The sequence below is a fragment of the Bos javanicus genome, chromosome 17 (genome assembly GCF_032452875.1).
Source record: "Bos javanicus breed banteng chromosome 17, ARS-OSU_banteng_1.0, whole genome shotgun sequence".
In the NCBI taxonomy this organism is placed as follows: Eukaryota; Metazoa; Chordata; class Mammalia; order Artiodactyla; family Bovidae; genus Bos; species Bos javanicus.
The window spans coordinates 8,831,747-8,847,466 of NC_083884.1; the positions used below are offsets into that span (position 1 = coordinate 8,831,747).

The window sequence follows — 15,720 nt, forward strand, 5'->3', positions numbered from 1 at the left end:
TAGCTTTTAATCACTCATTCTAATCATTCATGCTAACTATAGCCTTTAACCAAAATAACTAACTTCAGTTCTCCCCCTCCCTCTCCCAAACCCCCTTCTGTTGCAGGAAGGGGGACCCCTTCCAAGGCCCGAAACTGGGTTCTTGTCTAACACTCGGAAATGAATTGTCTGAGGAGACACATGTGCTGACAAAGCAAGAGATTTCACTGGGAAAGGGCACCCGGGTGGAGAGCAGGAGGGTAAGGGAGCCCAGGAGAACAGCTCTGCCACTTGACTAGTCTTGGGTTTTATGGTGATGGGATTAGTTTCCGGATTGTCTTTAGCCAGTCATTCTGACTCAGAGTCTTCCTGGTGGTGCACGCCTCGTTCAGCCAAGATGGATGCCAGAGAGAAGGATTCTGGGAGGTGGTCGGAAACGTGGTTGTCTCCTTTTGACCTTTCCCAAATTCTTCAGTTGGTGGAGGCTTATTAGTTCTGTGTTCCTTACCAGGACCTCCTGTCGTAAAACAACTCATACAAATGGTTTCTATGGTGCCTGGCCGGGGTGGGTGGTTTCAATTAGTGTGCTTCCCCTAACATTTCCACAGACAGTTTTCAGTATGTGACAAAGAATTCTGTGCCATTCAAGGCAACTTAGGAGAAGACCAGAGCTCCTGTGACCACTGCTGGTACTTTAACAGTACACATCACACATCACCTTATGGTCAGGTGTATATGTCCCTTTAAGATTTATTTACACATTATTGTTAGAACGTATAAGTTTGACCATAAAGTTGGCTCATTTATGTGTTTCTAGAAGACTTCTCTTATTTCTTCTGAGAAAAAGGAAAAAAAGTCATGAACTCAAAATCCTTTTGATTTCACAATAGGTCTTAAAACTCCGAACAAGTCAGAAGTAACCATTTCTATTTTATTTGCATTCCCAGTTTATCTCATACATGGAGGCATGTTCATAAAAATTGATATAACAGAGCAAAAATACTCTTAGAAGGCAGAGCTCCCTGTTTTATGAGCTATTCAAAATCAGTCTTAATTTAAACAACCAAAAAGAAAACTTTGCTTTATTTTCTATGCCTTTTCTGGTAGCTTTGTCTATTTAAATATTTCTCTCCAGCACAACATGTTGTATTTTTGACTCAATCTACGGAAGTTTTCTCAAGAGAGAGAATGAAAGAACCAACCAAAGATACAAAAGAACTACTTTTATATGAACATCGTACAAGGCTAACTTCCTTTCTTTTGCAAAGACAGGACAATGTTTATTTGTATACACAAACAGAGAGAAATGCTAGCCTCAGTTCTCTGTATTTAGCGTTAGATCAAAAGTAAATCCAGAGGACAGTTTTCTGTGCTTGAGCAAATCTCACTGGTCAGTAGTGGCTACTTTGGTGTAGGAAGGTCCAAGAGTCAAGAAGGATCATCAAAGAATACTTGTTGTGAATTTCCTGATCTGGAGCTGATCTCCAATCTAGTGGGTACAAAAGTATCTCAAATGATTTTAGGTTTTGTTGTAGTTGTTTAGTTGCTAAGTTGTGTCTGATTCTTTTTGACCCCATGGACTATAGCCCGCCAGGCTCCTCTGTCCATGGGGTTCTCCAGGCAAAAATAGTGGAGTGGGTTGCTATTTCCTTCTCCAGGGGATCTTTCTGACCCAGGAATGTGTCTCCTGCATTACAGGTAGATTCTTTACCGCTGAGCCACAGGGAAACTTGATTTTAGGTATACTGATAATACAAGGCATATTAGAAGATACCACAAGTTTCAAGACAAACTAACAGAAGAAACAAATGGAAAAAAGATCCCCTGTTATCTACTATCTACCACCCAACAGAGACTAGATGGCTGGAGTCAATAATCAAAATCAGACTTCCAACATTTTAGTCACCAGGGGAAGAAAAATAATGATCATGTGCAAACTAGAACAGGAGTCTGTAAGAGCCAGCTTAATGCAAATATCAAAACAGATCTGGTGAAGAAAATTGTAGAAACAGTCAATGATATTCACTCCGGGAATCAACAAAGTTGGGTCTGGGATTTAGAAGTCTATGCACAGTGCACTTTGTAGGGCAAGACTCAGGTCTGGTGTGTGAAATGACCTGGCTATCTCATTGGAACTCCAGCTGTGAAAGATGCAGAAGCAAAAGCAATTAAGAGGAGAAAAAGATGTTTGTATGCTAAAAATTGCAAGGAAACTATACTTTGAACTTTGGAAGACTTTGAAAACCTGACTACAAAGTAAAAAATACAAAAGATATACGAGGGAATAAAGCAGACAGAAGAGTACCAAGGTCACAGACTGCCATGCAGAAAGTCTTCTCACGCGGTCGTCACGGCTGCAAGGGCCGTCCATATCGGTGTTGCAAGGCTTGTCCTGTTTTCCAGTAGGATCACTCACTTCCGTGATCCTGTAGTCCATGGCTCTATCAATACGTACACTGCCTCTCAACTGGAAGCATTTGGAAAATAAAATTACTTTTCAGAGGAGTTTGGTAAGCAGAGAATCAGTGCTGAATAATTTTGCAGCAGTCTTTAGTTTAAAATAGCTTCTGGGACAGGAAAGTTATTTTTACTAATGTGCCTTGTCATATGAAAATATTTTGTTCCTTAGATACTGTATCTCTCTTTTGAATACTTGTGGCTAAACTTTGACAGATTCACTTTCTTTTAGGTTTCATTTTATCAGAAGGTCAATTTATGTGTTTTATTGATTTTGACATATTCAACCTTCTTTGGAGAACCCTATTGGAATGTTCAGATGATATATATATACACACACATGAAATTCTATATGCTAATTACAGTGTATTTTCTATTTCATTATATTCATTATGAAATTGAATTTAAGACTTTTTAGAAGTTTGTTTTTCTTATTAACTGTAATAAGAAATTTTATATTTTATTTTTAGCCCCAAATCCATTCTTAGTAAAAGTGATAAAATTGACAATAAAGTTAAAAGAATTGGACCACACATAGAGATCTTCCAAGTGTTCCGGGGAAGAAAAAAATTTGCAATAACCAAAAACATAATTAAGATGGTCACCATCATGCAGGCACTTGTCAGAGGGTGGCTTGAACGCAAAAGATTCCAAAGAATAATGACCAAGGTAAAGCATATATTGAGTATTATAATGTGTTTAAAAATTCTTTGTTCTCCCAGTTTTACTGAGATATAACTGACATATAGCACTGTACTAGTTTAAAGTATACAGAATAATGATTCAACTTACATGCATCATAAAATGATTTACCACGATGAGTTTAATTAACATTCATCATCTCCTATAGATACAAAATTAAGAAATAGAAAAAAAATTTCCTCATGATCAGAGCTCTTAGGTTCTCCTCTCTTAACAGCTTTCATATATAACATATAGCAGTGTTGGTTATATTGATCATGTCATACATTACATCCCTAGTACTTATTTGTCTTATAACTGGAAGTTTTTACCTTTTCCCTGCCTTCAGCTGATTTCCCCTTCCCCTGCCTCCTGCCTCTGGTAACCACACATCTGATGTCTTTTACTATGTTTATTTGCCTTTTTATTTGTTTCTGAGGTGTAATTGGCCTATAACACTATGTTAATTCCTGTTATACAACAGAGGATTTGATTCTTCTATATATTTCAAACTGATCACCACAACAAGTCTAGTTATCATTTGTCACCATACAAAGGTATCATATAATTATTGAGTATATTCTCCGTACTGTACATTTCATACCCATGAAACCTGTTTGTATATATGACTTTTTTTCTGTTCTATTTGTTCATTAATGAAATCATGCAGTATTTGTCTTTCTCTATCTGCAAAGATGGGCTCGATAAAGGACAGAAATGGTATGGACCTAACAGAAGCAGAAGATATTAAGAAGAGATGGCAAGAATACACAGAAGAACAAAAAAGATCTTCACGACCCAGATAATCATGATAGTGTGATCACTGACCTAGAGCCAGACATCCTGGAATGTGAAGTCAAGTGGGCCTTAGAAAGCATCACTATGAACAAAGCTAGTGGAGGTGATGGAATTCCAGTTGAGCTATTCCAAATCCTGAAAGATGATGCTGTGAAAGTGCTGCACTCAATATGCCAGCAAACTTGGAAAACTCAGCAGTGGCCACAGGACTGGAAAAGGTCAGTTTTCATTCCAATCCCAAAGAAAGGCAATGCCAAAGAATGCTCAAACTACCGCACAATTGCGCTCATCTCACACGCTAGTAAAGTAAAGCTCAAAATTTTCCAAGCCAGGCTTCAGCAATATGTGAACCGTGAACTTCCTGCTGTTCAAGCTGGTTTTAGAAAAGGCAGAGGAACCAGAGATCAAATTGCCAACATCCGCTGGATCATGAAAAAAGCAAGAGAGTTCCACAAAAAAAATCTATTTCTGCTTTATTGACTATGCTAAAGCCTTTGACTGTGTGGATCACAATAAACTGGAAAATTCTGAAAGAGAAGGGAATACCAGACCACCTGATCTGCCTCTTGAGAAATTTGTATGCAGGTCAGGAAGCAACATTTAGAACTGCACATGGAACAACAGACTGGTTCCAAATAGGAAAAGGAGGACGTCAAGGCTGTATATTGTCACCCTGCTTATTTAACTTATATGCAGAGTACATCATGAGAAATGCTGGACTGGACGAAACACAAGCTGGAATCAAGATTGCCGGGAGAAATATCAATAACCTCAGATATGCAGATGACACCACCCTTATGGCAGAAAGTGAAGAGGAACTAAAAAGCCTCTTGATGAAAGTGAAAGTGGAGAGTGAAAAACTTGGCTTAAAGCTCAACATTCAGAAAACGAAGATCATGGCATCTGGTCCCATCACTTCATGGGAAATAGATGGGGAAACAGTGGAAAGAGCGTCAGACTTTATTTTTCTGGGCTCCAAAATCACTGCAGATGGTGATTGCAGGCATGAAATTAAAAGACACTTACTCCTTGGAAGGAAAGTTATGACCAACCTAGATAGCATATTCAAAAGCAGAGACATTCCTTTGCCAACAAAGTTTCGTCTAGTCAAGGTTATGGTTTTTCCAGTGGTCATGTATGGATGTGAGAGTTGGACTGTGAAGAAGGCTGAGCGCCGAATAATTGATGCTTTTGAACTGTGGTGTTGGAGAAGACTCTTGAGAGTCCCTTGGACTGCGCGGAGATCCAACCAGTCCATTCTGAAGGAGATCAGCCCTGGGATTTCTTTGGAAGGAATGATGCTAAAGCTGAAACTCCAGTACTTTGGCCACCTCATGCAAAGAGTTGACTCATTGGAAAAGACTCTGAAGCTGGGAGGGATTGGGGGCAGGAGGAGAAGGGGACGACAGGATGAGATGGCTGGATGGCATCACTGACTCGATGGTTGTGAGTCTGGGTGAACTCCGGGAGTTGGTGATAGACAGGGAGGCCTGGTGTGCTGCGATTCATGGGGTCGCAAAGAGTCGGACACGACTGAGTGACTGATCTGATCTGATCTGACTTATTTCACTTACCATAATATCCTCTAGGTCAAAAAAGAAAAAAAGGAAAAAAATATCCCCTAGTTCTATCCTGATATCAACTAGGTTGTCAGAAGTTGCAAGATTTCATTCTTTTTTTCCACTAATGTCTCATTATATATAATATATATTATATATGCCTATTATATATAATATATATGCTTAATATATATAATATAGTATATATTATATAAACATAATATATATAATTATATATAGTCATATATTTATATATATGACTGTATAATTATATATAAGACACATATCATATAAATATATATTATATATGCTTTATATATATTTATAATATAAAACATTATATGTATGGGGCTTCCCATATGGCTCAGTGGTAAAGTGTCTGCCTGCCAATGCAGGAGAGGCAGGAGACGTGGGTTTAATCTCTGGGTCGGGAAGATCCCCTGGAGGAATAAATGGCAACCCACTCCAGTAGTCTTGCCTGGAAAAATCCCATGGACAGAGGAACCTGGCGGGCTAGAGTCCATGGGGTAGAAAAGAGTCCGACATGACTGAGTGAGCACATACATTATGTATAAACGATAGCTTCTTTATCCATTCATTCATCAGTGCACATTTACATTCAATTAACAGACTTTTGAATAGTAACCTGGTCAATATACCTATGATTTTTCCAAAATAAAGTTCTTTGGTTTAAAAAATTGTTATGAATAATCTTCTCTTATGACAGTTGCAGATTGTGTCAATCTGGAGACTGTGAACAAATGCCTGGCTTATCCTTAACCCAACAGTCCTGGGACTACTTTTACCCTAAGGCTCAGAGTACCTATCTTTGCATTGGTTTTATTTCTCCTATGCTATATGCTCATTCTCTGTTTAAAGCAACTTTCCACTTCTTTTACTCCTGGGTACTCTTGCAGAGCATAAACCTTTACCTTAAAAAGAAACCACACATATCCACCTAGCAACTTTTATAAATAGCAGTCCTGACAGTCAAAATAAATCATAAGGACCTATTTTGGCTGGGCAAATGCAGGAGAAACTGAATGGATGGATTTTGGTGAACCTTTGAGAGAAATCCAAACATACTCTCACCTGAAGTCTACTAATAAAGAAATTTAGAAAACCAGCTAGAAATGAAAGAGTAGGTCAGGAGTGCCCACCTGAATTGCTTGATTTTCTGTGAGGAACCCTCTCAAATGGCCTTGTACCGTACCTCCTGAATACATTTCTCTGAGAACATTGAGATGCTGTTAGTGCATAATCCATTTGCCTGTCTCTGTATGTATATGTATACACGCATTAATATGTACATTTTATTGTTCAGTTGCTAAGTTGTGTCTGACTCTTTGTGATCCCATGGACTGTAGCACAACAGCTCTCTGTCCTTCATTATCTCCTGGAGTTTGAGCAAATATATACATAGAACATACATTTGTAGTTCAGATGATTATATAGGATAAAGCATGTAAAACTCTGAAGTAAAACATTCCGTATAGCTAATCTTTCGCTCATTGTGTGAAATAGCTGCTATATTCATTTTATATGTAAAGAAACTCATGCTCAGAGAAATTAAGTCATTTGACCAGAGTTGCACTGCTGGTAAGTGACCAAGCTAGAATTCAAACCTTTGTCTGACCCCAAAGCCCATGCTTATTCTACATATTATATCACTGACCTACTTTATGGCTAATTGCTCCCTAATCTAATCTAAAGCCGTATCCCAGGCTGGTCTCTCTAGCTCCAGATTGAGGCATTTAATTGCTTGTTTGCAAGGTCCGTCGTTAAATCAGACTCCACAGAGCCTTAAATGAACTCATTTTCTTATTCTACAAACCTCTTCCTTTCCTGTACTACCTATTTTGGTGAAGTCACCCAGCACCCATTGTCCAAGCTATACACCTGGGGTTTTCTTAGTCTCCTTCAACTTGCTCACTTCCGTATTCAGTTGGTCACCACTTCTTTAATATTTCTTATGCTGCTCTTCCTCACGGGGCTCTTGCCAGATCTCCTATTCATCACCCCCTCGCATGGAGAACTGCAGTAGTCTCCTAATTGGTCTCCCTGCCTGTAGACCTACTCCCGTTTAATCTGTCACGTGCAATGGAGGAAAGTGCACTCTGATGACCTTATTCTATTCCTTATAGTCTTTTGATGGCTCCATATTGCTTATCAGATGAACTATGAATTCTGTAGTATACAGCACACACGAGCTCCTTGGTCTGGCCTTTTCCCGCTGTCCAGGCTCATCACAAGACACTTTTTCATTAATACCCTGTGCCCCAGCAAAGCCCAAATCATTTCATTCCTTGTTTGATTACTATTATCTTATGTGTTAGTGCTGACCTTTCAGACTGGATTACTCTTCCTCCCTAATTTTCTAATAAACTCCAATTCTTTCTTTAAGAGCTTAAATGTCCACATCTAGAAGAAAAGTATGACCAAGATAGATGGCATATTAAAAAGCAGAGACTTTGCCAACAAAGGTCTGTCTAGTCAAAGATACGGTTTTTCCAGTAGTCCTGTATGGATGTGAGAGTTGGACTATAAAGAAAGCTGAGCGCCAAAGAATTGATGCTTTTGAACTGTGGTGTTGGAGAAGACTCTTGAGAGTCCCTTGGACTGCAAGGAGATCCAACCAGTCCATCCTAAAGGAGATCAGTCCTGAATATTCATTGGAAGGACTGATGCTGAAGCTGAAACTCCAGTACTTTGGCCACCTGATGCAAAGAACTTACTCATTGGACTCATTGGAAAAGACCCTGATGCTGGGAATGATTGAAGGTGGGAGGAGAAGGATGAGATGGTTGATGGCATCATTGACTCATCGGCCATGAGTCTGAGTGAACTCCGGGAGTTGGTGATGGACAGGGAAGCCTGGCGTGCTGCAGGCCATGGGGTTGCAAAGAGTCGGACAGGACTAAGTGAAGTGAACTGAACTGAACTGAGACACCTTCTCTGGTCCATCAAGCAGAGCTGATTTCTCCATTTCTGGTGATTATTGTGCTAGTCATTCTACATTTTGACCTTTTGTTTAGATGTCTGTCATGGACACTACAATCTATATGACCTGTTTGGGAGTACACACTATTTTTATTTATAATACCACATATTGTTTTGACACATATAGTCTCTCTCATTTTAACTACATTCAATTATTTGCTGTTTTTCATGTTTATTTACTTGTTTGTGTATGCTTGTTTATGTTGTTTTCTGTCCTGTTTGCTACTGTGTTCAATACCTAGAACAGTGCTTAGCATGTGACAGGTACTCAACAAATGACTTTTTGAATGAATTAATACAACAAAATATAGAAGTTTGTCAGGGCACTAAAGATCCATACATATATAACATGTATATATGAACATAAAAAATATAGCATGTCATATGCATGACATTATACATATTATAATGTAATTCATGTCCTACTTTTGCGATCCCATGGACTATACACTCCATGGAATTCTCCAGGCTAGAATACTGGCGTGAATTGCCATTCCCTTCTCCAGGGGATCTTCCCAACCCAGGGATTGAACTGAGGTCTCCCACATTGCGGGCAGATTCTTTACCAGCTGAGCCACCAGGGAAGCCCAGTTATATCATAATTTAACTTAATTCCAGCAGTTCCTAATGTTTACCATCATCTATAACATCTGGGACAAAATAGGTCTAGAAAACTTAGCAGGAATGGGCCCAAGATGATAATGAAAGGGAGAGATTGACAAAGAAAAATTTTAATTTCTATAGGGAGGTAAAATTTGAAATGAAAAGAGTGAGAAGCCTTTTTGAAGGATCCCAACAAATATAAACTAGATTGTTGGCTTCAATTTGGTTATAAAACTTGTTACGATCATTTTCTTTTTTATTCCACCATTGGTATGCTGCTTTGTATGTCGGATGGCTGCTCTGTCGATATAGTTAATGTTGTTTTGCTCACTTGAAATGCTCGTGTGGCAGGCCTGTAATGCATACATAGTCCGGTTCCAGAGCTGAGCCTTTGTGCAGGGTTGCTGTTGGGGGAATTCTTAATAGACTTTCTGGTCTAGAGGCCACACAGAGTATCACTGGATAATTGTCAGGACTGTGACAATCCTTCCACTGGGAAACTTCCATAGTCATATTGTTTGGCTGGCGCTTCAGAGCTTATGACTGTTGACAGTATCTGCTAGAATGTCACTTTAAGGTACCTCAAGAGACTGTACAATTTCTATCGTTTATGTGAAATACTCCAGATTGGGTTTATTTAGAAATAATGAAGCAGCATTATATTATATCATCCATAAGGAGACTACAGAGATTGCTGCGTTTCACTATCAGCATTATTTATTTCCAGGCTTCCTAGGTGATACAGTGGTAAAGAATCCATCTGCAGTGCAGGTGATGCAGGAGACAAGGGTTAGATCCCTGGGTTGGGAGGATCCCCTGGAGGAAAAATTGGCCACCCACTCCAATATCCTTGCCTGAAAAATTCCACAGAGAAAGGGGCCTGGTAGGCTACAGTTCAAAGAGTCTCAAAGAGCTGGACATGACTGAATGACCAAGCATGCATGCACAAACAGGGAGAACTATATTAATATATTCTAGAATACTTAAAAAAATTGATCATAGTCGCTATTTACTGGGTCTGATTTCTTACCTGGTGCATAGAGCAAATAGTCCAGACAGAAATGGAGGAAGTCTCAGGTATTTAATAGTGAGAACTTAGACCATTTAACCCAAAGGCCTCTGTCTGGTATGGGAGTAGTCCCATGAAACTGAGATCTGGAGGAGGAAGAGTAATTGTGTTTTGTCTGGGAAGTGTGTTTTGTCTATGTAGACTGGGAAGTTGAGAGAGTGTAGGCCCGGGGAAAGAAAATATCAGTGGCCTTAGGTGAGACAGAATATTTGGGGGGCTGGTTGGGAGGACAGTGGCAATAGAGGGACAGGAAGGTAGGAGCAGACGAACAGTGTTCTTAAAAACATACTAAGGAGTTTATACTTAGTGTATCAGAATGGATGACGTTAGAGGAGCTGAGTGACATGAAGAGATTTGCTATTTTAGAAAAATTACTGACTCTGGACAATGAATTGAGTAAAGAGGATCACAAATTAGAGAAGGAACCACCTGTATGCTTATTCAGTAATCTGGTGCATGATGGTGTTGACCTGGGGTAAATGGAGAAATGGACAGGAGACAGGGTATTGAAATTGATTGGATTTGGAAATGAGGAAGTGGGAGGAGTCAATAATGGCTCTGAGGCTTTTGTCTTGAGCAACATGATGAATGGTTGTGAAATATAGAACTTAGGAGATGTGAGTAGGAGAGGTGGAGGGAAAAGAAGGGAGGTAGAGTCCATTTTTCAACACTGAGCTTGAAGTGCCTGTGCAACATCCTTGAGACGTCTGGGAAGCAGTTGGGTACATGAGTCTAAAGCTCAGAAAGATGATGGGCCACAGGGAAGCTTTTGGGGTTCATGAGAAGTTCTAAAACTTTTTCTACCTTAACACATTTGGAGAATACAAAACCCTCCCACACATTAAAATGGATCAATCTGGCAATGATTATCACTTTATCTCTGAGAAAGCTCTTTCTCCAGACAACTCCATGGCTTTCTTACTTCATTCATGTCTCTGCTCACTGTGACATTATCATAAACCCTGCCCAATACTACCCTATTAAAAAAAAAACAAAAAAACGCTTACTCTGATCATTTCTTATTCTATTAAAAACACTATTGTTCTTTGCACTACTTACTACCATGTAATACATATTTTATGTTCATTGGATTATCGTCCCTTCTATCAGGAATTTTTTCTGTTCATTAATCTATTCACAAGGTCTAGAATATTCAGGGTTCATGTTTTTGAATAAATTATTTTCAAGACATTGGAGGAGGGGTGAGAGGATGTATAATTTTATTCAGCTCCCCTAGGATGCCCTCCTGTACTCTGCCTTCATCCATAGATTTGAGAATCACTATTAGTGATACTGTCTAGAGCCGTTGGAATTGATGTCATTGTCCAGAGAGTATATAAAGTAAGGAGAGAGGCATATAAAGATAAGAGTGAGAAAGACCAATGCTCAGAGGGGAAGCCAGAGGTGAGGATTTCACAAACAATGAAACAATAGCTAGAGACGTATGAGGAAAACTGAAACCTGTTAGATCAAGAAAGTCCAGACACGGTGTGATAAAGAGGGTCAGGTCAGTGATTCCCAATGCTTCCAGGAATGAAGGCCTAGGCCAAATGGGTAGAAAATGTGAACTAGCACTTCACAGTAGAATAAACGTAAATGGTTGGTAAATATGGAAAGAGGCTACTCTTGCTAGTAATCAAAGAAATTGAGTACCACTAAGTATCATATAGTAGTGGAATTAACCAAACAAGAAATAAATTCATTACTTAGGAACAAAAGACGTGATCGTATCAAATACAAAGCAGACTTTTATTTGTAAAAACATTTTAATCCTGATGTATGATAAGCATGATACATTTACAGTTTAAGTCAACATGGATTGGAAAAGTATAATCAGTAATTTGCATTGTCTGTTATTTAAATATTGCTGTTGTATCAATTTGTACATTTTTCTGATTAATTCCATCTGCAGAAAAATTTAGAAATATAGTGAAAGATTTGCATACTGAGATGACATGGCATCGTAACTAAGGCATATTTCTGTACAGAAGGCTGGCAGAGAGGCATGCTATAATAAGAAGCACACAGATGGACGTCTGCCATTTTCTCTGACCCAACTTCTTAACCATGAAAACCACCTAGGTAGCCTTCTGAATGCCTCAGACCTGAGCAGGGTTTCTTCATGAGATGGGTTGTGTCCTCAACAGAGTATTTATTAAATTTTGAGGAAAGAACACTCAGCTTGGGTTTGGTGACTGCCCAAATGTTCCTTCTCCCTTAGCAAATGTCACCATTCAACTAAGCTGCACTCTACGCAGAGACCTTTTGGTTTATATTCTAAGAATACAATTAAAACAGTGCTTGATTCTTAATTATAAGCAAGAGGAACCTACTGACAGATTTAAGCAGAAAGGTATTGAGTAAAATTTTGGGCAGAGGTCTGAAGAAGTAAGCTCAGAAACACAGAGGAATGGTGAAGGCTAGCCTAGACAGCTCCCTGGACTGCAGTCAAATCCTGCACAAATTCTGATGCAGCCACTGAATCCTGTACTCCCTCTGCAAATGCCACCCTTGGAAAATGGATATTGTGCCAAGGTTACTCTTCCGCACAAATAGGTTTCCCACTGTTTCCCTTTTAAAAGCATTATTAGTTTCTAGTCAAAACCTGAGGCTTGTGTAGATAATGGATGAGGCTTTGTCACATGTCTGCATCCTAGCAACAGAGGAGGTTTGGTCATGAGCATCTGATTTGTGGCTTCCAATTGAAGGACAGGAGCTCTGCCTTTTACTAGGATTCACATGGTAGGGAGAGCTCCTAAAGTGTGACCCATTCGTTGTTTAAAACAAAACAAAGCAACAACAACAAACAGAGTGACAAAGCTCTATTGAACAAAAGGGAGATTAAAATTACACATTGGAAAATGTAATTAAGTGTTGAAAGACGCTAGCAAGCATTGAGAATCTGCCCGATTCTGATGGAATTCAGGTATAAGGAGAAAAGGAAAGTAGTGAAATTATGCTAATTTATTTTTTTTTCAGGTAAATCAAGAAATATTATTTCATTGAAAATTTTGACAAATTAAGAAATAATAGGCTTAAACATAGTATCTAAAAATGTCAGAGAAGAACCACAAAACTAAACAAAGGTGAAGAAAAATAAAATAATAAAAACAACCTTTAAAGAATCACAGAAAACAGAAAATAAATGACAAGAGCAAGAACAATCAGTCATACGTGTAATAATAAATAAACTAGGAAAGAACTAGAACAAAAATTTACAGAATGGGTGAAAAATATGAAATTCAAGTAAATTAAGAGGAATATAGTATGTAATTAAAAGTGTGGACTGTAAAGTATCCTTGTTTTGGATTTAGAACCAGTTCTGTAATTTAATAACTATAGGACCTTGGGAAAGCTAAACATTTCATGCTTTAGGGTTTTTACTTGTGTAATAGTATGCAAAGCATATCAAATGAAAGCAGACTCAGAAGAAATTTCATGACCTTAAATAGATTCCTAAAAATATAATGAAAATTGGTGAGTGAAGTTTTTAATTCAAGAAGTCAAGGAGGAGAAAAGAAACCTTAAAAAAGGAATAAAGATAAGTAGAGAAAGTAATGAGCTAGAAATATAAAATGTAAAAATAATTGAATGGATAAATAAGATGGAACTGGTTATTTAGAAAAAAATGAAATAGATGAATTTTTATACTTTTGAAAAAGTTTATTTGAGTAGAATGTAGAAAATGTGCATACAGAAAAATGTAGTCACGAATAAAATACGAACTGATAGAACAGGTATGTACATATGATAAAACCTGAAAAAATCCAGTGAAAAATAAGTACAACACATAAATATACAGTTTCTGAAAGAAAAAAAATACAAGGATTTGAGCACCCAGAGTGGACAGAATCATCCATTACAGAGTAATGCCTTAGTAAAAATTTTATTTTTATTTTTTTTTCTGGCTAAGTGGGCTACATATTATAGAAATCTCTACACCAACCTAGGAAGCTTCTATGAAATTATTCAATACTGAAACTTCTACGTTATGGCAAGCATAAGTATGTGATGCCAAGGCAACTCAAAATGATGTTCTCTAGATCATACCACTCTATGATTCATGTACTTTGCTAACCTTATTTAGAAACATAAATAAATGCTCTAAGAAACTGGGTGAAATAGATGAAATGAATAGGGCACAATCAGATTCAGTATAAACAACAGAAATATATAAGGAGTTCAGTTGTTTACATTGCTGTTTTATAGGCTTTGTATCATGGACCAGATCTGAGGACAGTTATAAACATGTACTGCAGACAAATCCATCGTGTTAAATACCGACTTGGTCTTTGGAGGACGAGACAGATTATAAACCTTACAGAGTTGGAGGAGTGGATGGACAGAAAAAAATGTGAGTGAGGCTGCCCTTTCTGATTTGATTTTAGGTTTGGAATTTATTTAACCGTTAAAACCTTACATATAATTACCCATAGAGAACACAAGTAGACAATATTTTTATTGCTGCAAGCTATTTGCATTTTAAAGTGACATATGAGGATTAATTTATTAGGATTCCATTTTGGCTTAAAAAAAAAAAAAAAGGAAATTTAAAAGAAAGATGGCTAAAGAATCAGATTTCAAATTAGCTCCAGAGATCTAGGGAGCAAAAAATAAGGGGCAATCTCTTATTTGCCTCTGGGGGGATACAAAAGATGCTATCACTTTATGACTTTATATTCTTGAGCTTTAAATTTAAATTCTAAGGAGAGAACTCCTGGTTGGTTTAGCTTGAGTTATATCTTCAACACCTTGCCTTGGTGTAGGACAAAGAAATTTGATTGGGAGTTGCATAGGGGCTATATTCATTGGCGGGAGGGAGGAGCTCCTCAAAGGAAAACTATGTATTTATAAGAGAATAGCAGTTCATGGACACTGAGGAGACAAAACAACAGATATCCATTATATGTTGCTTTTTAGTGTTGAAAGTCCATGCAACGGACAAGTTTTCCAATTTCTATTTTAATTTTCAGAGATCCTGATTTTTATTATATTTAGTATTGCTTAGGATTAGAATGAATATTACAGTTTGTTTCTTGATTTAAAAATAAATGAAGACTTCTGGTTTTTGCTTTTGCATGTAAGGAGCTTGGAGGTCATCACTCCATCTTAACAACAAATAAACAATCTGAACAGACTAAAACATCAACAGCTCTTCTTGGACCTTTAAGAGAGGGGAGGAGGATACAGGGCAAACTGGAGAGACAGGCTTGCAAATACAGGCAGTCCCAGGTTACCAGAGCAGAGACTCATGAGCAGAATCTGATACGGGAACCGGCACTTGGGTAAGAAAAATGAACTATAATTGACAAATGGCTGCTGGCTCAATGTGGACAACACTGAGTTAAAAATTCCAGGAGGATCCGGTCATAAAGGGACCACCACAGTACTGTGATATTTACCTACAGAAGCTCAATCAGATTCCCAGGATAGTTATGAGAAGATGAACCATTTTGAAATATGCCAGAGCACTCTGTTCTTCTTAATAAGGCCTGCCTTCAAGGAAAACTAATTAACCAGAACTTAACCTGTTGGGTATTGCTGCTGCTGCTGCTAAGTCGCTTCAGTCGTGTC

General features: G+C 38.1%; 1 protein-coding gene across 3 annotated transcripts in view; it reads left to right on the forward strand.

Moving 5' to 3' along the window:
* IQCM (IQ motif containing M) overlaps positions 1-15,720 on the forward strand; it is a 486,441-nt gene that overhangs the window by 257,739 nt on the left and 212,982 nt on the right. For 2 of the 3 annotated variants that reach the window (XM_061384028.1, XM_061384029.1), the window contains 2 exons: positions 2,907-3,105; positions 14,356-14,500. In XM_061384028.1, coding sequence (XP_061240012.1) covers positions 2,907-3,105; positions 14,356-14,500 — 344 coding nt within the window. The remainder of the gene's footprint in view (positions 1-2,906; positions 3,106-14,355; positions 14,501-15,720) is intronic. The other variant, XM_061384030.1, reaches the window with a different exon arrangement.